This window comes from Saccopteryx leptura, chromosome 1 (genome assembly GCF_036850995.1).
Source record: "Saccopteryx leptura isolate mSacLep1 chromosome 1, mSacLep1_pri_phased_curated, whole genome shotgun sequence".
NCBI lineage: Eukaryota > Metazoa > Chordata > Mammalia > Chiroptera > Emballonuridae > Saccopteryx > Saccopteryx leptura.
Window position 1 is genome coordinate 160,636,095 of NC_089503.1, and position 25,227 is coordinate 160,661,321.

At 38.7% G+C, this 25,227-nt stretch overlaps 1 protein-coding gene and 1 non-coding gene across 2 annotated transcripts in view; both read left to right on the forward strand.

Annotated features, from left to right (window-relative positions):
• NUP155 (nucleoporin 155) overlaps nucleotides 1-25,227 on the forward strand; it is a 64,302-nt gene that overhangs the window by 10,814 nt on the left and 28,261 nt on the right. Inside the window, exons 8-20 of the mRNA XM_066378882.1 lie at nucleotides 988-1,061; nucleotides 1,535-1,626; nucleotides 4,789-4,886; nucleotides 5,371-5,523; nucleotides 7,603-7,703; nucleotides 10,389-10,559; nucleotides 12,432-12,542; nucleotides 18,615-18,709; nucleotides 19,849-19,937; nucleotides 20,570-20,632; nucleotides 22,475-22,622; nucleotides 23,671-23,737; nucleotides 24,745-24,860. Coding sequence (XP_066234979.1) covers nucleotides 988-1,061; nucleotides 1,535-1,626; nucleotides 4,789-4,886; nucleotides 5,371-5,523; nucleotides 7,603-7,703; nucleotides 10,389-10,559; nucleotides 12,432-12,542; nucleotides 18,615-18,709; nucleotides 19,849-19,937; nucleotides 20,570-20,632; nucleotides 22,475-22,622; nucleotides 23,671-23,737; nucleotides 24,745-24,860 — 1,378 coding nt within the window. The remainder of the gene's footprint in view (nucleotides 1-987; nucleotides 1,062-1,534; nucleotides 1,627-4,788; nucleotides 4,887-5,370; nucleotides 5,524-7,602; nucleotides 7,704-10,388; nucleotides 10,560-12,431; nucleotides 12,543-18,614; nucleotides 18,710-19,848; nucleotides 19,938-20,569; nucleotides 20,633-22,474; nucleotides 22,623-23,670; nucleotides 23,738-24,744; nucleotides 24,861-25,227) is intronic.
• On the forward strand, nucleotides 24,931-25,051 carry LOC136389869 (small nucleolar RNA SNORA32). Its single transcript, XR_010748430.1, has one exon. It is a non-coding gene; the product is annotated as a small nucleolar RNA SNORA32 (small nucleolar RNA).

Here is a 25,227-nt window from a genome sequence, read left to right on the forward strand (position 1 = left end):
TTCCTATAAATGTAGCATCACAGCACATGAGTCTAAAACAGCTACACATGAGTTATTAAAGCAAAACATGAGCATGTGTGGGAACTAGTCCGACATCTACATGTTTTGCCTGGTTTAGAACAAGTTCCCAGCATAAAATGAATGTATATGAGTTTTTAATAAAATGAGAGAAGCAGGTGGAATAATTTTAAAATGTTTCAGTGAAATAAGGTAAATTAATTTTAAAAAGTTATGGCCTCATTAGGCAGTTGCACAGTGGATAGAGCGTTGGACTGCGGCACGGAGGACCCAGGTTCGAAACCCCAAGGTCGCCAGCTTGAATGTGGCTCATTTTGTTTGAGCAAAGCTCACCAGCTTGAGCCTAAGGTCGCTGGCTTGAGCAAGGGGTCACTTGATCAGCTGTAGCCCCATGGTCAAGGCACATATGAGAAAGCAATCAATGAACAACTAAGGTGCCACAACGAAGAATTGATGCTTCTCATCTCTCTCCCTTCCTGTCTCTCTGTTCCTATCTGTCCCTCTATGTCTCTCTCTTTGTCTCTGTCACAAAAAATAAAAAATTTTAAAAAGTTATGACTTAAATAAATGTTTCAATTCACATAGTGAATTATTAAACTAAACTGGCAGTTTCTTGAAGGAATCCACTAAGTATAGTTATTTCATGTGTTTCTAGCCTATAGCAAACATTTGTTAAATGTTTGTTGAGTGACCAAACAATCTAGAACTTGTTTTTGGTTTGGCTTAAAATTTAGAGGACAGGTTAACTTCTTTTTCATGTTCTCAACCTAGTCACAGTATTTGATATGTTACTTTTTTTTTAATTCTTCTTGGCTTTGTTCTTACACAAATAACTTAGAACTTTCTACAAAGCAAGAGGAAAGTGCCTGAATGCAAAGATGCCACCTTCTAATTTAGCAATTTTAATTTGTTTTACGTTTACTCTATTTGGTTTGTTGATCTTTAGTGGTTTTTTAATTTGTCTTTCAGATCCTATTGTTCAAATTGCAATTGATAATTCTAGAAACATTTTATATACACGATCTGAGAAAGGAGTAATACAGGTAACTATTAATATTATACTACCATATAAGGTGGGAATAGCACCCCTGTTTTTAAGGAAAAAGATTCAGTCACTCTTAGACTTTTCCTGTGAACTGTGTGCTTTGTAAGAAACATCCAAACTTCTTAGGGCCCTTTTCTAAATAAAATTTTAAATCTGTAAATGTTTTGATACCAAAACAAAGATTTCTAAAAAAAGCAGTCTATTTAATAAACTTGTATTAAAATGTTAATTTTGGTCCTGACCAGATAGCTCAGTTGGTTAAAGCATCATCCCGAAACACAGAGGTTGCGTGTTTGATCCTTGGGCAGGGCACATACAGGAACAGCTCAATATTCCCTTTCCCCTTCCCCCGTTCTGTCTTCCTTCTTCCTCTCCCTCCTGTGCCCTTCCTCTCTTCCTCTCTCTCTAAATGAATGAAATATTTTTTGAAAAGTATAGTCAAGTTTCAGTGACTACAATTTTTTATTACAGGTTTATGATTTGGGCAGCGATGGACAAGGAATGAGCAGAGTTGCTTCGGTGTCACAGAATTCTATTGTCTCCGCTGCTGGAAACATTGCCAGGTAATGTGTGATTTATTGTGGGACATCTCATGTGTGGGCATAACTTTACTGTGTACGTGCAGCGTACTGAAATTAGGTCCTTCCCACAGTGTCTCTAAAAGATGAGGAGGGTTGACGGAAATGATACTGTAAGTTGTGTTTGAAATACGGCTGCTAGGGACTCTTATTCTTATGTTGGAGGTTCTAAAAAGGAGGCAGACTGGTTTTACTGTGTAAAGTGCAGCTGAACATGTATTTTTCTTTGAAACTTCAGGTGGTGTAGGTAGGCCTTACAGGTGTTTTATCTAGGAAACTGCGTGCCTGCGAGCTCCCCTCAGCAACTGCTCCATCTTTGTAGCAGGCCTGCACGGTGTAAGTTATTGATCTGATAATTGATGCGAGTGCATTGTGGAAATGCAGAACTCTGCAGTTGTGTTGTCTGCATTGTATTCTTTTTTTCTGTTTTTAATTTTCGTAGGAGTTTATTTGAGCCAGCATAACATATGCTGGGGAGCGAGATCTCAAATGTTCCCCACATTGTCTTCTTACAAACTAAAAAACATTATGATTTGCCTGAAGTCTGGCTCCTAAATAAATGCTGGAAGCCAAGCTAGAAGCCATCTTATGACACAGTGATCTGCAGTTTACTTCTGGTGCAAGTGATTTAACTCAGCTACAAGAGTCTATTCTCATAGCGAGAGCCTCAAATTTTCAGCCTCTGTTATCCTATGGGCCTGGATTATTCCTTGCTATATGCAGATAACCTAGTGAAAAATCAGTATGTTTTCTTTGCCCTTAAGTGACAAAAAAAATTCTCAAGACAGATAATCTACAACAAAGGGTTTCATTTTCTTCCCCCAACTTTTTTTGGAAAATTTTCAAACCCACAAAAAAATTGACTGACCTGTGGTGGCACTGTGGATGGAGCGTGGACCTGGAACACTAAGGTCACTGGATCAAAACCCTGGGCTTGGCTGGTCAGGGCACATGTGGGAGTTGATGCTTCCTACTCCTCCCCCCTTCTCTCTCTCTCTCTCTCTCTTTTCTCTTGAAAATGAACAAATAAAATCTTTAAAAAAAACCCCACAGAAATATTAAAGTGTAGCATGGTAGAAACAGGTGTACCCTTTATCTAAATTTATCAATTAACCGTTTGCCTCATTGGCTCACTGTCAGCAGCCATTTGAAAAGTTGCAAAAGTCACGACTTTTGTCTTTAAATTTTTCATCTTCCATCTCCTAAGTTGCATAACACAATACCAATTCCACACCTTAAAAATTAAGAATTTTGTAACATTATCTTATAATTATTAGTTCATATTAAAATTACTTAATAGTTCCAAAAATTCTTTTTATCAATTTTTCATTTCATGTTTTTCCAGATTCAGTCAGAGCTCATTGGTCATTAGTTTTGTTTTGTTTGTTTGTGTTTTTCTGAAGTGAGAAGCAGGGAGGCAGAGAGACAGACTCCCGCATGTGCCTGACTGGGATCCACCCAACAAGCCCAGCAGGGGGCGATGCTCTGCCCATCTGGGGTGTTGTTCCATTTCAACTGGAGCCATTTTAGCTCCTGAGGCAGAGGCCATGGAGCCATCCTCAGCACCCGGGCCAATCCTGCTCCAGTGGGACCTTGGCTGTGGGAGGAGAAGAGAGAGACAGAGAAAGGAGAGGGGAAGAAAGGAGAAGCAGATGGCGCTTCCTCTGTGTGCCCTGGCCAGGAATCGATCCTGGGACTTCCACACGCCAGGCTGACACTCTACCGCTGAGCCAACCAGCCAGGGCTACTTTTTTTTAATATAGATCAGAACTTCCATCACCTTTTTCTTTAAAATGTTGACATTTGGGGGGAAAGGGCAATAATTTTCTAAATGTCTTTATTTTCTCATTAGATTCAAGATATCTTTTAGCTAATGTTACAGAGGTAATGTGGATTCCGTAGCATCACATCAGAATGCACATAATACCAGTTCCTACCTTTGAACAATTGGTGAACGTGGTGTTCACCAGATCTCTTTGTTATAAAGGCTTATTTTTCCTCCTATTTTATTAGTGTTAATTTTTATAATGATAATTTGATGCTCTGAGAACATCTTGTTCCCCATTAGCCATTTACCCTATACATTTATACATTTAGCCTTCCTTATGGTCTGGAAAAATGTTACTCTTAACAATATTAACGAATGTGACCCTGGCCGATTGACTCAGGGGCAGAGCATCTGTCTGGTGTGTGGAAGTTCTGGGTTCGATTCCTGGTAAGGGCACACAGGAGGAGTGACCATCTGCTTCTTCATTCTTCCCCCTTCTCTCTCTCTCTTTCTCTCTCCCTCCCTCTCCCACAGCCATGGCACGATTGGTTCCAGCACATCTTCCCAGGCACTGAGGATAGCTCCATGGAGCCTCCACCTCAGGTGCTAAAAATAGCTCAGTTGCAAGCATGGCCCTAATGGGAGTTGCTGGGTGGATCCCAGTCTGAATGCATGTGGGAGCCTGTCTATGTCCCCTCCTCTCACTTGGAAAAGAAAAAAAAAGTATTAACTAATGTAAACTGGTGGTTTTTAACCACCAGTTTACCAGGAGGACTGGCACCAGACCAGCAGTTAAAAACCAGTTAGGTAAGGCCTGACCTGGTGGTGGTGCAGTGGATAGAGCATTGGACTGGGATGCGGAAGGACCCAGGTTCGAGACGCCGAGGTCGCCAGCTTGAGTGCGGGCTCATCTGGTTTGAGCGAGGCTCACCAGCTTGGACCCAAGGTCGCTGGCTCGAGCAAGGGGTTGCTCAGCCTGCTGAAGGCCTGCGGTCAAGGCACATGTGAGAAAGCAATCAATGAACAACTAAGGTGTTGCAACGCACAATGAAAGGCTAATGATTGATGCTTCTCATCTCTCTCTGTTACTGTCTGTCTGTCCCTGTCTATCCCTCTCTTTGACTCACTCTCTGTCTCTGTAAAAAATAAATAAATAAAAAGTTTAAAAAAAAAACCAGTTATGTAAGCAACACACATTCAAGAGGTTTTGCCAGTTCTTGCTGCTATTTTGTGTTACTTTCCTTAGAAGTTAGTAGTAAACTATTTCAGCATATTTTAACATGTAAAATTGATGAAGGAAAATTTTTCTTAGAAATTAATAGACATGTTTTAAAAATACACTAGGTGTTTTTTTGGGTTTTTTTTCTTTTCTTTTTTAGGACCATAGATCGTTCTGTTTTTAAACCAATTGTTCAGATAGCAGTGATTGAAAATTCTGAGTCTTTGGACTGTCAGTTATTGGCTGTCACCCATGCCGGTACGTTATTCTATTTATATGTTATTCTATTATACTTATTCTATTTATACTTTTAATAACCTTGGAATTTTATGATTAGAAATATGTGAGACATTTTTACTTTCTGTCTGTTATAAAGCCATACTAATAATTTATAAAATGCGGAGTTCGGGAAATTGGAGGGTCCTCAGTCGTGTGGATGTAAAGGCAGGCCCGGAAGCCACGGGCACCAACCCCCGGTGCCAGAGCTGGGACGGGAGCACAGGCTCCCACGCTGGTAGTTGCGGTTCTTTTTGCCAAAATCTGTTGATTCACCTCTGAATTTCACATGATACAGTCGTGGAAACCCACTTCTACTGGAGGTGCCTGGTAATTTAAGATCAGTCAGAGAAGTGCTGGGTGGCTTTAGCAGAGGTCTGGATTTCTCTTGGAAATTGATTTAATTACACATGTCCCTGATTCTTTTATTTTCCATGACTGATTTGTAATTTTACCCCGTCATCAGGTGTACGGTTGTATTTCAGCACCTGTCCATTCAAACAGCCATCTGCACGACCCAATACACTGACACTGGTTCACGTCCGCTTACCTCCCGGGTTCTCAGCATCCTCAACAGTGGAAAAACCTTCAAAGGTGCATAAAGCTCTCTACAGTAAAGGTAAGTTCTGAAATACTGTCATATTGAAGATTGGATTTCTAAAATTATTAAAATTAGAATGTAATTGAAGGCATTTCAACATAAAGGGATTTTTTTTCCAGTAAAAGAATGTTTTGGTTTCTTATCCAGGAACTATTTTTATGTTGATATTATATTTTAAGCATTTTCAATGGGTAAGTATATAAAAACTATAGTAACTTTTAAATATAGAAGTTCTTTTTAAATATAAAAGTACTTTTAAATTGTTTTAATTTTAGATGTTATTAGCCTTATGTATATAAACTCACTGGTCAAAATTAGTGTTATATCCACTATAATAGCATCCGAACTCTCTTCCTTCAGTGTCGTTAGGAGAACTCAAATGACTTCCTGATTCATACCTGCTGGGTCACCATCTCTATGGATGTGAAGAGTTTTTGTGGAACAATTTGAAATCTTACTGACAAAAAAAGTAAATTCTAGTTAAACATCCCATGATGAGAAAGCTTTTGTAAAATCTTTGTTTTGATTTTCTAATTATTCTGAAACCTTTTCTATGTAAGTAAAAGAAGGGGAGACAGTGAGACAGACTTCCACATGTGCCCCAGTCTGAATCCAGATCCCAGCAACTCCCATCTGGAGCCAATGCTCAAATGAACCAAGCTATTTTTGGGGTCTGAGGCTGATGTGCTCGGATCAACTGAGCTATCCTCAGTGTCTGGAGCCAATGCTCGAACCAATGGAGCCACTGGCTGTGGGAGGAGAAGAGGGAGAGAGGTAGGAGAAGATGAGAGAGAGAAGCAGATGGTCACTTCTCTTGAGTGCCCTGACCAGAGGTCGAATCTAGGACATCCATATGCCGGGCTAATGCTCTATCCACTGAGCAAGTAACTGGTCAGGGCCTGTTTTCACCCTTAGATTTAGGACTTTAATCTATTTTGATTTAATTTTTTGATATCATGTGAGGGAGGGGTCTGATATAATTTTTGCATGTGGACATCGAGTTCCCAGCACCATTTGCTGAAGAGACTAATCTTTCCCCTTGAATTATCTTGGCATTATTGTCTCAGATGAATTGCCCATAAATATATGGGTTCTAGATGCTCAGTTTTATTCCCTTAGCCTATATGTCTGTTCTTATGCCTGTCAGTATGAAATACTGTTGTTTTGACATAATTGATTAGTTTGTCAGTTTTTTCCAAAACATCAGGTAGGATTTTGATAGATGAAAATTTAGATCAACTTGGGAGGGTATTGCTTTTTTAATAATATTGTCTTCAAATTCATGAACATAGTATATCTTTTTATTAAATAGACCTTTAATTTCTTACAGTATATGTATATTTTACTGTGTATGATTCTTGCACTTCTTAAATATGTTCCTAAGTATTTTTTTTACACTATCATAAATAGAATTAAGCTTTTAAAGCTAGAAGTGTATTGAGGAAAAAATAGTATGGTTTTAATTATCTTCATGTTGCAATCAAATTGAAGTTTTTCAAACTTTTATATGGTAAATTTTAAGAAACCTTTTTCTGTTGCCTTGGTACAAATTGCTCTCAGTTTTTCACAAGCTGGTTATACATTTTATTAATTACGGTCCCATCAGAGAAAACTATCCAGTGAACTTAAGATTGACATCAATAAAGTCATTATAAACGAAGCAAATTAGTGAGAGGAGCTGGAATTGAGCATAGGAGACCATATTTCACAATCAAATTGTAATATCAGCTTAGGTGTTGCTGAGATAATGCTTTTATGGTATATTTATCACTGCCTTTCCACTGCGAACTTCGTCATTATTTGTGATACATTTGAATTAACCAGTATACGAACGAACTCTTATTTCATTGAATATTAGCTGTCATTGATTGTAAGTCACAACATTTTTTATGTGTTAAACATGTTTTTTTGAAGTCAGTAATAAAACTGAGAAATCATTGATGGCAAAATATAGCCTAACTTTAGAAATGGGGAAGTGTGAAAAAGTAACTTGTTTACCTATAACAGTGCTAAATGTATTTTAATATTAATAATAGTGTTAAGATTATTTGTGATGCATATTATTTGGCATCAAGTTTTTATGTATTAAACCTTTAGGAATTCTACTGATGGCAGCCTCAGAAAATGAAGATAATGACATTTTGTGGTGTGTCAACCATGATACATTTCCTTTCCAAAAGCCAATGATGGAAACCCAGGTGAGTCATCCTGAGAATTGTAAAGAACTGTTTGTATAATCTTAAGTGAAGAATAAAATTTTAAGAAATTTTACCTTCTGATTTATTACTATTTGCTTCTAAAAATCTTGTATAATTAGAAATCACATTGAAATAATGTGTATCCTATTAATTTCTTTGTTTTTCCTCTGTGAGATTAGAAGTCATGGTAATCATTAAAAATATCTTTTACGTAAACATTGAAACCCTTATGGAATGTTTTTTCATGTACCTGAATATGCATGTATCTTTTCTGAAATTATCTTTCTCCCATTTAAATGTGTGTTTTTAGTTATTATGAGGTTGTCCATTTTAATTATGACTTAGTTATTATTCTAATGAGCTCTTTTAATTTATAATTCTGCCTAAATTAAAAAAAAATTTTTAATTCATTATTTTGAGAGAGAGAGAGAGAAGCATCAACTTGTTGTTTTGCTTAGTTCTATTTAGATGTGCATTCATTGATAGCCTCTTGTATGCCCTGACCAGGGGTCAAACATGCAACCTCTGACATTCCTTGTCAATACTTTATTTATTGAGCCACCCAACCAGGGTAAAACAATTTCCTAGTTATAGAAATTTTCAAACACAAGAGTAGAAAAAATGGTAGCTTGAATCCCACATTAGCAAAATACCAACATTTTTCCTGTCTTGTTTTCCTCTCTCTTTCCTACATAATCAAATGCACGCACACAAACACAATTATGTTTTAAAAGAGAATACCACTTCATATTCCATGAAGTCAGTGCAGAGGTTCTAGGTGGGGAGTGCAACCCTGGCTGTCTACCCCAATCCCACGCCTGGCTGCCCAGCCCAGCCCATGAGGACCTAAGGAGGGGGCCAGCGCCCCCAAGGGTATGGCCAGGGGAAACCATCTGCCCCATCCCCTTGGGGTCCCTGTCCTACCCCATCTGTCCTCCTAGATGCCACCTGTCCCCAGGAGGTGCTGATTTACACCCCACTAGGGTATAAATGTCTGATACTCTTTGGAATCATTTCTTTAAAGGCATTTTGGTTCCAACTGTCACTGGTTAGAGTGAGTGGGAAAAGGTGTGTAGACGAGAGGGTGAAGAAGCCAAGTCCCATGGTGGGTGCATGGCTTGACAGGGCTCCTCCGAGTTTCTGGGGCAGAAGTAAGAGGTTGGTAAGGAGGGAAGGCACACCTTTCTCAAATTCGTTCCTTCATTCTTTGGACTTCACTGAACACGTACTGTGTGTCTCATGTTGTGATAGACTGAGGATTCAGAACTTATAAATCCTGTCCTAATGGGAGTACATTGTTGGGATGTAGGTTTAAATTGGCTCAGTGCTGTGGCTCGGAGGACTTAATGTGTCTCTCTGGCCCTCAACTGTCTGTAATAGTCATGATAGCACCTACCACTTAGGGTTCCTGTGGGTTTAAATAAGTTCATGCAGGTAGCACTCAGAACACTGCCTGGTGCATAGGAAACGCTCAGTAAAGTCAACTTTTGTTTTTTTATGCAAATACTATACATCATATTTCCTTTGGATAGTACTTGAGTTCTCCTCAAGCAAGTATGGAGTTTAAAAAAAAAAAAAAACACGAAAAACCACATAGCCTGACCTATGCTGGTACAGTGGGTAAAGCATTCAACCTGGAGTTTGCCAGTTCAGGATCTCAGGCTTCCCGGTCAGTTACATATGAGAAGCAACTACTACCAGTTTATGCTTCCTTCTCCTCCCCCTACCTTTCTCACTCTATTCTCTCTATGAAATCAATGAATTTAAAAAATCTTAAAAAAAACAAACCACCAAATATAGTCTATGAACTTGAACCAAATTCCAGTCTCCCAGAAACAGACCTAAAAAAAATTGGGACAAAGGGGAAAATCAATATTTGTGGCATTAGACTAGAGAATTGTTAATATTCTTAAGTGTTATAATGGTGTTATAGTTATATAAGAAAACATCCTTATTTTTAGGAGAGGCATGCAAAAATATACTGCTCACAAAAATTAGGGGATATTTTAGCACTTCATATTTATTTTTTAAATATCCCCTAATTTTTGTAAGCAGTATATTTAGCAGTGCCATATCATATCCATAACTTTCAAATGGTTCAATAAAAGAAAAAATATATTGAAAGGAAGAAAGCAAATATGGCAAAATGCTAACAATTGTTGAATCTAGCTAGGTATTGGGCATATGGACATTTATTGTACTTTTAACAATTTTGGATGCTTGAAATTTTTTATACTAAAAGTATTTTAGAAAATTGAAACACTTTTTTTTTTTAAAGAAATAGCTTAGAGAAGCAAATATAACTTCAGAAGGAAGCAGAAATCTACATATCAGCAAAATACAAGCACTGAACCTACTAGTGTAGACTAGTCTGTCCTGAAAGCATAGTAGAAGATAGTCTGTCTTTGTTTATAGAAAGAACTGTAATTCCAGCAAATACTATTTATAGTTTATCTTAGAAAAATTCTACCTTTATTCTTTGGTATGGATAGATTATTTATTATGGAAGATGCCGAATTGCAAGAAGAGACAGTAGAAAATTAAATACAGACTTGAAAATATTTGTTAATGTATTAATTTATTAGTCTACACTTAGCGATGAAGTCTGTATACATTTTTCTTTTTAAAGGTTGTCCTTTATGTAACTTGAGTAATATTAGTATAAAGAGTTTCTTTCTTATATAGATGACGACCCGTGTTGATGGACATTCCTGGGCTTTTTCTGCAATAGACGAATTGAAAGTAGATAAAATAATCACACCCTTAAATAAGGAACACATTCCGATAACTGACTCTCCAGTGGTTGTACAGCAGCACATGCTGCCGCCCAAGAAATTCGTTCTGCTCTCAGCACAGGTAAGGACACGGTCTGTTAAGGTGGAGACAGAAAGAGAAGCAATATTTAATGTTTCTGTATTCTGTGATAGTTGCTCAGTAGAGACATTTACTTGCGTACTTAGGGATGTTTCCTCTTAAAACATTCTTAAGAAAGAAATAGTTTGTAAGTCCCCAAAATTCAACAAAGAGAACGTGTTCTTTTTCACACTTAAAATTTTTCTAATGTAACTTTATCAGTGGTATTCAGCAGCACAAAATAAATAAAATAAGCTAAGTTTATTTCATATTCTCACTTAAATTACTTTAAATTTTTATCTTTAAATTATTTTTTGAATAGTAATGCATTGACAAAATTCAAGTGATATAACAAAGTAAAATCTCCCTCTGGTTCAGGTCCCTTCCCTCCCGACCCCAGTGTCACCAGCATCTTTGTGTCTTTCCAGAGATATGTAACAGATCCACAAACAATACAAATATATTTCTGAACAAATGGTGGCATGTTATATGCACTGTACTATACTTTGCGTTCTATATTTCAAAAATGTTATGGAGCTCTTTTCCGTATCATTATATAAAGACTTCAGCATTCTATTTTATGTTTGAAAGTCACTCCTTTATATGGATGTACTGTTTTAACTAGGCCCCTATATAGGATCATATTTTCCTGTTATAAATACTTCTGCAACCTTGTACATGTGTCATCTTGCATGTAGAATTGCACCTGCTGGCCAGAATATGTACATCTATCCTTGGGATAGGTATTGCCAGTTACCCTCTGTACATACATACATGCATTCGCTGCTGGTGCTTGGTGAGTGGCTGTTTCCATACATCCTGCCCAAGTGCAGTGTGCCAACTTGTTAATAATGAGAGTGGCTGTTTTTTAACTCTTTATCTTTCTGTGAACTCTCTTCTGTTTTATACATACATTTTTATTGAACTGTATTTTTTTATTTAATTTATAGAAACTCTTTGTGTATCAAGTGAACTTTTTGTGATTTTAGCTTCATATTTTTTAGAGTTTGTCATTTGATTTTGTCTATTCACATTTTTCCAATATGGAGAAATTTATAAGTAGTAGAAATTTGCAAGTTATCTTTAGGGTTTATGTGATAGTAAGAAGTTTCTCATGCTGAGATTCATAAAAAAATTCACTGTGTTTCTTTTAATACTATTATTGTTTTATTTTTGTCCTTTAAATCTTGGATTTGTTTAGAATTTATCCTGGTGTAAGGTATGAATAAGGACCCAACTTCATTTCTTTTTTAAATGAACATAGTGTGCCAACATGATTAATGGATAATATAACGTTAATCTTCAGCTCTTATCATAGTCTAAATTTTAATATTTACTTGACCCTTATATCAGAACTTTCTAAATTTAAAAAAGAAAACACTGACCCCTGCAAAAATAAAAAAAGTTACTTAAAAGGGCTGACTCTCTTTAGTAAAAGGCAAAAGATTTATACAAAAGGGGCTGACTCTCTTAGACATAATATTTGATAAACCTTTATCTTATGTATGGTAATAGCACATACTGTACTAATCTAGTTTGTGTCTCACAGAGCAGTGTTTGTTTGTTTTTCCCCCAGCACCATATATGGAAGAGGCTTTCTTGTGTTTTTTGGCTCCTTTGTCGAAGAGTGTTTGTCCATATATATATAGATATATATATATATATATGTGGTTTTCTGTCTAGGCTCTTGATTCTGTTCCATTGGTCTGTATGTCTGTTTTTCTGCCAATACCATGCTGTTTTGAATTTCATGGCTCTGTAGTATAATCCTTTTGTTCATTGGATTTTATTAAATAATTTAAGAGGGTCAGTTGTTTCTAGCTAAACTTGGTTAAATGTATTATTCACATTTTGTTTTGTTTTTTAACTTCTTAGGGGAGTCTCATGTTTCATAAACTTAGACCAGTAGATCAACTGAGGCATCTGCTTGTGAGTAATGTGGGTGGAGATGGAGAAGAGATTGAAAGATTTTTTAAATTACATCAGGTAATTATTTATATTTTTTTCTAATGTGATAATTTAAACAATGGAACAATGAGAAAGATAGCTAAATTTTATATGTTAGGACCAAAAATACTGTAATTAATAGGTAATCTTACCAATCTTCCTTTTTTTACATTAACCATTATATATGTACTGGTATTTGGGAGTTGTAGTAATTCACTCTAAAGCTTGCGGTAAACTCAGAATTTTCTTTTCTGTTGTTGATGAATTCTTATTATAGTGTACTAGTAAGAGTCTGCTGTTCAAGTTATATCATAAGTGCATTTCTATTAAAAAAAAAAGAAAGTATTTATGGACAAATACTATTTAAAAATTTTTTTGCTTAATAACCTCAGGGGAAAAGTGGAGGCAGTAGTGACAGGAACATGAGTATTTCAAAGCTATGACTAGAAATTGCCACAAACCAGTGCGACTAGTAATTCCATGTCCTCAGTAGGAACAGCACAGAATTAAGAAAACTGGCTTAGAGAAAAAGGATGGGCTCAGGAGGTATCTTTGCAACGCAAGAGATAGTGTGCAAAAAGCAAAGCTCCATTCCCCAACCTGCTTTATTTATAGGGCAAAGTAAGACCATTAGCAAATCAAAGAGATCATTAAAGCAAAGTCACATTTTCAAGGCATCCCAAGAATTCTCCCAAGTGCATAAAACCTTCACCATATATAACATCTTAACTTCACAAGACAAAGGATAAAAAGAAACTTGCCTCCAGTCTTTCCGAATGACTGGGGGATAGAACTAGTATAAACAATCCAGCACCATAGCTAACATAAAGGTGTGGAAAAAAATAGTCTTTAGTAACTTCACAGAACAAATGAGGTGGGGGGTTGGGCAGACTGTCAGCTTACTGCCAGTTCCCCACACCTCTGTCCCCCAAAAATCTAAACTGCAAAAACCCTGTTGGCTTTCAGTCCCCAACATATCCCCCTTTTCTACTTTTTAACTTTAATTCGTGTGCTGTGATTTATACTCATCTGGTTTCCCATGTTCTGATGTGGAGGCAGACTGGAAAAATACAAAATAAACACAAAATTAAAATAGCCAATACTAACAGATACCAAAACAAGTGACTTAATACAATGAAAGGATTAAAGCCTTTTAGGTTATCAAGCAAATTCTTAGCTAATATAGCGGGATGTAAAATAGAACCTTTGCAGTTTTGAATGTCCTTAATATGTTAATGTAATTTCACCAAGTCCATGTTGACACATCACCACTCTACATTATCTGTAAATGTAACCTAACCCCCCTTCAATATGAGAACTGTCCCAAGGAGCAGGAGTCACACACATTCAGGAAAAGTCCACAAGGCACTGGAACTGTTGTCACATTTCCACACTCTGCAGCTAGCGTCCAAGTCCCAATGACCACTGCTTCTAGCACATTAAGCTTTTGCCTCAAGCTTAATGTCAATACTGGATCTCTGGCAATGATTCAGGTAGACTGGAAGGGCCATCTGCAGCATGTATGGAGATGGAGCTTGTGTTTTCTTTAACCTGTAGAGAGGAACCCAGTGGGCCTTTTCCTGGAGTTTTGTAGCCATGGGTTGGTCAGAAGAACCTTGGGATACACTATGCTAGGTGGTAGAAGGAAATTCGTAGAAGTGGGCAAAAAGGAGAGAGAGAGAGAGAGAGGCTCTGAATTTGGAGAGTAGGTCCTAGCCTAAAATAGGCATGGGACATTGAGGCAGGAGGAGAAAAGAGTGTGTAAAGGAGACACTATGTATTAAGGCAATGTATTCATGGAAAGTGAGGAGAAAAATAAGACCATCAACACCCACAATAGAGATCTTTGAGGGATGAGTAGAACCCGAATATTTGGGCAAGGCAGAGTAAGTGGCCCTTGTCTCTATATGAAATGCGATCAGCTTACCTGCTACTTGGATGTTTACCCTAGGCTTGTCCACGGCACGGTGACGTCAGATAGGGCCAGTGGCCCTGGGTACCTTCAGTCTTCAATGGCAAGTCTCAGCTGGCTGGGCAAGGTTAGGTCACAGGTGGCTGGAGCAGGGCTGGAAGAGACTGAACCCTCCGTTGGAGGAGCAAGGGGGCAGCCTACCTTCCAGTGTCCCTTTTTCCATAGCAGGGGCATGGCCCAGGCGGGGGCCAAGAAGCCAGGCAGGCTTTAGCCCAATGATCTTCCTTTCCACTCTTGAAGCAGGGCCCTGATGGAGTCTTAGGAGGCCCCTTAGGGGGCCTTTAAGGGTGTCTGCTATTTCACCTGATCTCTTTGGGCTCTGTCTGCCTTTTCCTATTCCTCTTGGTCATTATAAATCTTGTTGAGGGGCTTGAGGATCCTTCTCTATCTATATAAACTTTCTAGGTATATCTGGAGCTGATTGGAAAAAGACAGGACAGCGTTATCAGCTGGATCAAATGAAGGAGGGTAGGAATTTGCAGGAGAAGAAGGTTTGGAGTGTGCTAAAAGGATTTGATAGATGGAATGGGTTTGACAAAGAGAAGGACGAGAGCATAGTAAAATAAGCCTTATACAATTGTTCTTGTGAAGTGAGTCTCTTATCCTGGCTCATGGTGTCTTACCAAATGTTCAGGAACCCACTGAGGAGCTTCAGCAGAAAAACACACACATATCCTCGGTCCCATAAGAGAACAGGGTCTGGCCCTTGCCAGATTTCCTGTGAGTGGGTCCCTCCATCGCACTTCAGGGAAGGCTTTTCTTGTTGGATTCTAGAGTCTCTGGGCCACTGAATGGCCCTGTACATCAGTATTCAAAATTTTTTTAAAGTAAAAATTGTGATAAAGATTTGCAGGAGATCCAGGGCATGACTTCCCCTTTTTTCTTTTTTATAATTGACCTTTAAGTGTTTGCTGGGCATGGTTTATAATGCCTTGACTCTGAGGATTGTAAGGAAATACCTGTCCCCTGGTTAATTCCAAAAGTCTGACAAAATGTAGTAAATGCTTTTCTAAGTAACACTCCCATATTTTTAAAAACATTTCTATTCCATTAATTATCAGGCAATCTAGAGAGCACATAAGGCTGAAAAAATCTGATATGACCTTCGTTATATTATACCTATTGTAAAAAATAAACTTCGACCTTTGTTAGGGAAATTTACCTTGCGGAGTCAAGAGAAAAAAACCCACCAGTGTTGCTTAGCAGTAACAGATGCATCAGTTCAACCAAATTAGCAAGTCTTTAGGATCCACATTCCATTTTATTTCAATTTAAATGAGCACTCCTTACAAGTTCCGGTTTAAAAAAATGTAGGGATGAAACCATTTTATTTTTTCAATATTAGAGTCGGCATTTCCAATTTTTGCATGCAAGAACTTAACTCAGGCCTTAAAAAGAGACACATTTTAGACAACATTAAACAAAGACTAAACAGAAACAAGAATCAGACAAACTGGAGAGAAACCCAGGATTTCAGAGCACTACCAGATTAGAAAGATACCTGCCTGATCTTAGGGCATTTTTTGAGAGGCACTAAAGATAGATCAGACTAATCAGAACTTTCTTGAGAAAAATCTTGGCAGCTGCAAGAAAATTTTGTAGACAGATCCACCTTGGGTCCCTCATCCAAATTTCCAGACAAGAAACAAAATGATAGTTCAGAGGATTGTAGCTAAAACATTAAAGAAACAATAACAGGAAAAGTAACTTTTCTAACACCTGAGTCTCCTATTCATTATTAAATTTTATTAGCTGCTGCAACTGACAATTCAGGTTGACTATGCTGAGATTTCTTTACCTCAATTTTAGCTGGGTGGCAGACTGAGTTGACGAGGCCAGGGAAGGCTCCATTGTTCGTTTCCCTGAATCACCTGCCCTTCGGCAGTATACTTAGATTTACATTCACTTGCCCAATGGTTTCTTCTCCTGCAGCGTGGGCATAAGTCCGGAGCTTTAAGAGTTGGCTGCCCTTGAAGAAGAGGCTACATCTGGGGGGAGTAGGGCAATTTCTAGTAAAATGTCCTAAACCTCTGCATCAGAAACAAGATCCACTGGCAGAAGATCCCTGACCTTCTTTCTTTCGTTTGTTCTGACATTTATTAAAGTATTGTCTTGGAGGCCTCCCCTGAAACACTGAGGCAATAGCCAGACCTTGCATATATATGAAGGCCCAATATATATGAAGGCCCAATATCAGCACATATTCTGATGTAATCCCCTCTATCTTGAGCCTGATCTAAATTTTGTTGGAGCCAGAATCTCCAAAAGTCTGAGACAGAGACCCTGGGAGCAACTGGAGAAGCACAAGAAAGAACAGAGGGCAGTGGAGGCGCAAAGGTTAAAATGGCCATAGCTGCGACATTCTCAATATCTCCCCTGTCATCCTCAGACTCCAAGGTCTTCTCATATTTCTATCTGTCCATTTCTACTTCACTCTGATCAAACAACATCTTCTCCTCAAATAAAAACATTTGTACAGGGCCTGACCTGTGGTGGCGCAGTGGATAAAGCGTGACCTGGAATGCTGAGGTTGCTGGTTCAAAACCCTGGGCTTGACCGGTCAAGGCACATATGGGAGTTGATGCTTCCTGCTCCTCCCCTCTTCTCTCTTTCTCTCTCTCTCTCTCTCTCTCTCTCTCTCTCTCTCTCCTCTAAAATGAATAAATAAAAATAAGTTTAAAAAAAAAATAAAAAAATATTTGTACAAAAAGAAAAAGGTCCCTTTTTACCCTAACTATCCCATAATTTGTTACTCCCAATTATAATCTCCCTGAAAACTCTACTGAAAAACTTTACTTACTCTGCACACTTGGGGAGTTCCGTCACCTGCCCTTAGTTTTCCCTTCCTGAGGTCCCTGTTCAGGTGCCCCTTGCCACAAACAAGCGCAGCTAAGTAATTCCAGCTCCTGAGTGGGAACTGCGTGGAATTAAGAAAATAGGCTCAGAGAAAAAGGATGGATTCGCGAGGTCTCTTTGCAACCCAAGAGATAGTGTGCAAAAAGCAAAGCTCCATTCCCCAACCTGCTTTATTTATAGGGTAAAGTAAGGCCATTTAGCACATCAAAGAGATCATTAAAGCAAAGTCACATTTCTCAGGCATCCCAAGAATTCTCTTAAGTGCAGAAAACCCCACCATACATAACATCTTAACTTCACAAGACAAAGGATAAAAAGAAACTTGCCTCCAATCTTTCCGAGTGACTGGGGGTAGGAGGAACATGTGGGGTAGGAAGAGTGTAAACAATCCAGCACCATAGCTAACATAAAGGTGTGGAAAAAAATAGCCTTTAGCAACTTCACAGAACAAGTGAGAAGTGAGATGGGGGGTTGGGCAGACTGTCAACTTACTGCCAGTTCCCCACACCTGTCCCCCAAAAATCTAAACTGCAAAACCCTGTTGGCTTTTAGTCCCCAACAAGAAGTGACAAGGTATAGCTGGGAGTGCTAGTTTAAAATCCAGAATATCAGCCTGACCTGTGGTGGCGCAATGGGTAAAGCATTTACCTGGAATGCTGAGGTCACTGGTTTGAAACCCTGGGCTTCCTGTTCAAGGCACATATGGCAGTTAATGCTTCCTACTCCTCCCCCTTCTCTCTCTCTCTCTCTCAAGTGAATAAAAATTTTAAAAAATCTTAAAAAAATAAAATCCAGAGTATCAGATCAAAGTTAAATACAGACACTCCAGATTCAAACCACCACCGTCACCACCACAGGAGATTATTTGAATTCCATGGGCTTCCGTTTCCTTATATGAAAATTATGCCTTACTTTATAATAGAATATGATGTGAGAATTAATAAATACTAAACTCTTAAATAGTACCTGAGACATGACAGGGACTCAAATGCTAGCATTTGTTAATTATTTTCTAAAAGGTAAAAAGACAATGGAGACAGAAATTGGGGGAATAAAGCAGAAACTAAGAGAATCTAGATAAAAACAAGAGAGCATCCTTTAATAACAGCACCTGTGATAAAGTTTGAAACCAACAGTGTTTACTTCTTTTTCATATCGGTCAGCAAGAATTTACTGAGCACCTGCTCTGTGCTAGGCACAGATTGAAACACCAGATTCAGCATTAAACAAAACTTTTTAGATGTTTGTGTTTAATATCAGGGAAAATGCTCTTTTTTTGACAGGAAGACCAGGCTTGTGCAACCTGCCTGATCCTTGCTTGCTCCACTGGCGCCTGTGACAGGGAGGTGTCTGCCTGGGCCACGCGGGCTTTCTTCAGGTGTGTGTCAGCTTTCTTTGTCCTTGCCACTGTTTTAAATGTTACATTGATGAATATGATAGTTTAAGGGCTTGCCAAACAGTTGAGTTACTAAAATTTGTTTGCAGAAAGGTGAACTTGGGAAGGATTGTAATGGGAATAGAAACAGCCAGTTAGCACCCTTTGTGCATTGTTGCCCATTCTTCCGCCTGGCCCTCTTCCTGCACCTCCTTCTCCCCCAGCTGCTGCATTCTGTGTCTGGTTACTTTCCCCCACATTACACCAGTGCTTTCTGTGGGTCACTGGCACCCATGGACTCTGAATTGTGCTAGGAAACTTGGTATCAGAGAGATATTTTTATTTGGAAAATTTTTAGCTTAGGATAAGAACTTGAAATGTGATTTGACTAAAAGAATTTTTAAAAGTACTGTCTAACCATAATCTACTATGGAAATTATGGTAATGTATTGTACTGCAGTGGTCCCCAACCTTTTTTGGGCCACGGACCTGTTTAATATCAGAAAATACATTCACGGACCAGCCTTTAGGGAGGGACGAATAAATGTATCACGTGACCGAGACAAGCGTCAAGAGTGAGTCTTAGACGGCTGTAACAGAGGGAATCTGGTCATTTTTAAAAAATAAAATATCAAAGAAAAATCAAAATAAAACGTTCAGACTTAAATATAAATAAAATGGAAATAATGTAAGTTATTTATTTTTTCTCTGCGGACCGGTACCAAATGGCCCACGGACCGGTATCGGTCCGTGGCCTGGGGAATGGGGACCACTGTTGTACTGGACTCTTTAAAAAATTGCTAGTCCCTTATAATATAGTACTTAATGATTTTCAAGTCATTACTAAATAAGTATTTTTTAATGTATTCATGTACAGGGTAGGGTAAACGTAGGCTTATAGTTGTATTACAAATACATAATACACTAATTAATAAGTAATAACACAAGAGTAAACTGTTTTTGCATACTCACAACTGTAAACCTACTTTGCCCTATCCTGTATCTCACTGTTAAAATAACGTACAGAAGTCTCTAATGTTTAAAGCTTTATTTTGAAAGCTGAGCAGGAGTTAGAACAATTTCAGCTTTTAAAAGTGGATAGTTTCACTGAACAAACTCAACTTGTGTTGTTGTAATGATAGGTATGGTGGTGAAGCTCAGATGAGATTTCCAACCTCTCTCTCCACCCCGAGTAACGTTGGTCCCATCTTGGGATCTCCTGTCTATGCTAGTGAGTATAAAACATTGAAATGCAACTGTTTCTTTCTTTCTTTTTTTGAGTGGGCAGTAGGGAGAGGCAGGGAGACAGAGACAGGAATTTTGAGCTGTTCTTCTATGTGCCCTGACCAGGGAAATTATCCAGCAACCTCTGTGTTCCCGCTTGGTGCTCCAACCGACCTGAGCTGTCCAGCCAGGGCTGAAACTGTTTCTAATAGAGTTTGAATTTTAGAAACCTTGTAGCATATTTTAATGGACAAAGTTCTTAATTATCAATATATTACTGCTACTATATGGGTGAATAAGTTCAAAGGTATCTGACTCTTAAAAGTGATGATATACTGAGTTCTTAAGGTATACTAGGGAACAAAATAAGATATAACCCATAGCATTTACAGAACTCATTAGTTATTTATTCAAAAGGAAGGAAATGATTAATAAATAAACTCCTACCTCAGTGTTTTCCAAAATGAGGATTGTTAGAAAATTACTGGGAAATTAATTTGAATCCCAGATTCTTGAATAAATTATGAGTAGTGCCACTCCTCACTCCTATGCTTAAAAACAGCTTCTGTGTCTAATTTTGGTCAGATTAAAAAATTAGGAAGTTCTTTATAAATCTTTGTATTCCTGTATCCTTTTTAGGTTCTCCTCTCCCTAGTGGTGGTCCGTATTCAAATCCATCCTTTTTGGGAACACCATCTCAAGGTACCTCTTTTTTTTCTTGTCAATTAATACTTTTTTTTTTTCATAGACAGAGAGTCAGAGAGAGGGATAGACAGGGACAGACAGGAACGGAGAGATGAAAAGCATTAATCATTAGGGGTTTTTTTTATTTGTTTTATTTATTTATTTATTTATTTTACTTTTATTTATTTATATTTTTTTGTATTTTTCTGAAGCTGGAAACGGGGATAGACAGTCAGACTCCCGCATGCACCCAACCGGGATTCACCCGGCACGCCCACCAGGGGCTACGCTCTGCCCACCAGGGGGCGATGCTCTGCCCCTTTCGGGGCGTGGCTCTGTTGCGACCAGAGCCACTCTAGGGCCTGGGGCAGAGGCCAAGGAGCCATCCCCAGCGCCCGGGCCATCTTTGCTCCAATGGAGCCTTGGCTGCAGGAGGGGAAGAGAGAGACAGAGAGGAAGGAAGGGGGGGTGGAGAAGCAAATGGGCGCTTCTCCTATGTGCCCTGGCTGGGAATTGAACCCGGGTCCCCCGCACGCCAGGCCGACGCTCTACCGCTGAGCCAACTGGCCAGGGCCTATCAATCATTAGTTTTTTGTTGCGCATTGTGACACCTTAGTTCAGGGGTCTCAAACTCAACTCAGCATGTGGGCCGCAGAGCAAGATCACAGCTGTTCGGCGGGCCACACTAGGTCTACAAAAGGCAACTGTTACACAACACTTTTCAGTGTCACAAAACGACCAGAAACTGTAGTTCGTGGATTAGGCCACGAGTTTGAGACCTCTGCCTTAGTTGTTCATTGATTGCCTTCTCATATGTGCCTTGCCACGGGCCTTCAGCAGACTGAGTAACCCCTTGCTCAAGCTAGCGACCTTGGGTCCAAGCTGGTGAGCTTTTGCTCAAACCAGATGGGCCCGCGCTCAAGCTGGCGAACTCGGGGTCTCAAACCTGGGTCCTTCCGCATCCCAGTCCAACGCTCTATCCACTGCTCCACCACCTGGTCAGGCGATTAATACTTTTTTTTAAGAGCTAACATGGTGACTTATCTTTAATGTTTGTTGTGAACATGATTAATTTGCCCTTTTCTCTTAAATAATGTAATTTAATAGCAGGAACATCTAGGCAAGGACTGGCATTTGGCTGGTACGCCTTTATTTAGGAACATCGTTAGTAGTCCCTGGCAAGCCCTTTGTTTTGGTATCAGGAATTAATTACCAACCATGAAATCTATAAAATTAGTTTAATTGGACTTCCATCATGAAGGAGCCATGATTGTAAGCTGTCTTTGCTTTCCATCCTGGCTGTGATGATCATGATCGGAAGCCGACCTGGGAAGACCATTAAGTCTAAGTCACTCATTAATAAAAACCACATTCAGCCTGCCCAGGCGGTGGTGCAGTGGATAGAGCATCGGACTAGGACGTGGAGGACCCAGGTTCGAGACCCCAAGGTTGCCAGCTTGAGCACAGGTTCAGCTGGTTTGAGCAAGGCTCACCAGCTTGAACCCAAGGTTGCTGGCTTGAGCAAGGGGTCACTTGGTCTGCTGTAGGCCCCTGGTTGAGGCACATATGAGAAATCAATCAATGAACAACTAAGATGTCACAATGTTGATGTTTCTTATCACTCTCCCTTCCTGTCCGTCTGTTCCTGTCCTTCTCTCTGATTCTCTCTGTCTCTGTCAAAAAACAAACAAAAAAACCACATTCATATTCTTTATTTATTTTTTTTTTTTTCACATTCTTTATTTCAGTTTCTTTGTGACTGTTTATTCCTGTGGGTCTAGATACAATAGATGTGGGTTGTTGAGAACTCTGAATGTTCATGGTTACATATAAGATTTGCTTTCCTTACCTGTGTGCAAGGTGTGCCCCCTCCTGTCATGTCGACTCCAGCGTGCGCACCCGGGAGTCCGGCCGTTCAGGCCGCCGGCATGGGCTACATGGCTGGCCCGGAGATCGTGTACTCCGGGAAGCACAACGGGATATGCATCTACTTTTCCCGAATCATGGGGTAAGGTTTTCATGGAGTAATCAACTGTTGCTCATCGTTTTCTAGTTTGTATCATTGAATATTTTTAATTCTATATTGGGGGCATCATTTATTTCTATTAAAGTTTACCTAAAGTTTTAGTTCACATATCCATTCATAAGATTGTTTCTATCATTCAGCTTTTTAATTATCTTTCTATATTTGTTCTTGTAGATATATCTTCAAAGTATATCCTGGTAAATATTATATACAGTGTTACAAACCACCCCATCACTCAGTGACATGGGTCTGCAAGTCAGCTAGACTCCTGCATGTGTAATCAGCTAACAGAGCTCTTTGCCCTTGACTGAGCTCTGGATCACGTTTGTATGCTGGCCAGAGCGGTCCCTGCTGGGACAGCTGGGTTCTCCACATGGCCTCTCATCCTCCAGCAGGCTAGCCAGGGGTTATTCTGGTGGTGGCAGGTTCCGTGAGAACCTCTTACTCACCTGGTGGTGGCAGGTTCCGTGAGAACCTCTTCCTTGATGCCTAGGCTCAGAATTGGATAACCACTATTCCCACCTGTTATTTGACCAACCCAGGCGGACCCAGATTCAAAGGTGGGGCATGGATTCCTTATTATGAGAGCTGCATCAGAGTCATATTGTAAAGGGGTTAGGTATAGGAGGGATAAAGAACCACACCCACTTTTGCGATCAGTATACCCTATTGTTTAGTTAATTATCATGCCACTATGTAGATTTCAGATGTATGCTTTTATTCTAATTATTGGTTTAAAATTTTGGAACAGTGCAGAACTGCTTTATAAATTTGTTTTTGCATTATAAGCTTCTTGATTTATAATTTATTCCCCAGATCCTTTTGAGTTTTCTTTAACAGTATTTTAGTTAGTTAAATAACAGATATATCAGGTTTTGAAAACTTTGTTTTCTTTTTTTCAGATAATTTAGTAAAATGTTAAATGAAACGATTGCTACATTTTAATAAACACATAGAGAGGAATTGACTACATGTTGTAATTATTTTTATTCATCCGCAGCATAATTATTAAAACATCTTTTTGTTCCAGAAATATCTGGGATGCTAGTTTAGTTGTGGAAAGAGTATTCAAGAGTGGCAACAGACAGATCACAGCGGTAAGTGTGCTGTGTAATAGTAGTATTCACTGCTCGTATGTAACTGGGTTATGTTGTTATTGGTTGAGTACATTTTTACACATTTCTTGTTTCACATAAACAAGATGCATTGATTATTTATGTATGTGTTTGCATACTTGCCCAGTGAACTGTCCAACCCCTGGCTTAAGTCTCTCCTCTAACATTTATTAACAGATGAGTAGATTTCTTAACATTTCAGAGACCTCACTGTAAAATGGGAATAATCTATCTCCTTCATAAGGTTTATGTGAGAGAGTAAGTCCTAATACTTAATGTTGCCCAGAGCTACTATTGAAATATTTTGTTAATATACCGACAAAGTCCATGGACCCACTACTGGTTTCCATGTACTTGTGTACATTCTAGAATACTCTGAGGAAGCACAGTGTAGAACTTTGTATTATAATAAAGTCAGTTAGTAACCTTGGTTTTAATGTGGAAGATGAATGCAATGTATTTTAAGCTATTTATTTTTTAAATGAAAAGATTCCAAGTATCTTTTCAACTCTGCTAGTCTTTTTATGTTCACATTTCTAAGAATAAGCACGTTTTTACTTATAATGTACATGGTTTTATTTATGTAAACTTAAGAACAGGCTAAACTAATCTGTAGTGATAAGAGTTAGGAAAGAAGCTACCTGGGAAGTGAAATGCGTGTGGGGCACTAAGGAACTTTCCTGGGTGTTGGAAGTGTTCTGTATTGTGGTCTGGCTGTTAAAATGTAAGAAGTTAACAAGATGTTCACTTAAGATTTGTGTATTTTATTGTCTGTAAATTATGTCTAAGTCAAACCAGACTAGGAGGGGAGGGATGTGGTACCCAGCCATGCACTCTTGTTACCAAGTGTGAATTGATAAAAGAAATAACTTTACTGTTTATGAAGTGAAGGTACTTCAAAATTAAAATTTATATAAATACATCATGTGTTTTTTATATATACATGCCTTTTCGCTGTTTTTAAACTTGGAAATACTTTTTTTTTACAGATTGAAAGTAGTGTTCCCTCCCAACTGCTGGAGTCGGTGCTGCAGGAACTAAAAGGCTTGCAAGAATTCCTAGACAGAAACTCCCAGTTTGCAGGAGGACCATTAGGAAACCCAAAGTAAGAATAAATGGATTTACTAACTTTTTTCCTGAGGTATAATTCACATATTCTAAAACTCATCCTTCTACGGTCATTACCAAGGCTTTTAGAATGCAGTTTCTCATTTGCCATGGACATGACCACAAAACATTTTCCCACTGGGTTTTCTTTCTGCTATATTGCTAGCATTCAGCCTATTGGGAACATTTTATTAACTCTTATTTTCTTAACACAGGCTGTAGGTGATTTTGTAATAGCCATTGGTAATCAGTGAGATTTTATAATAGCTGTCTCAGACCTCTGGAGATTGATCTTGTTAATTGTAGGTTGCTAGGGACTAGATAGTTTGTGATCACATGATCATCTCTATTACTGTTGCATAGGA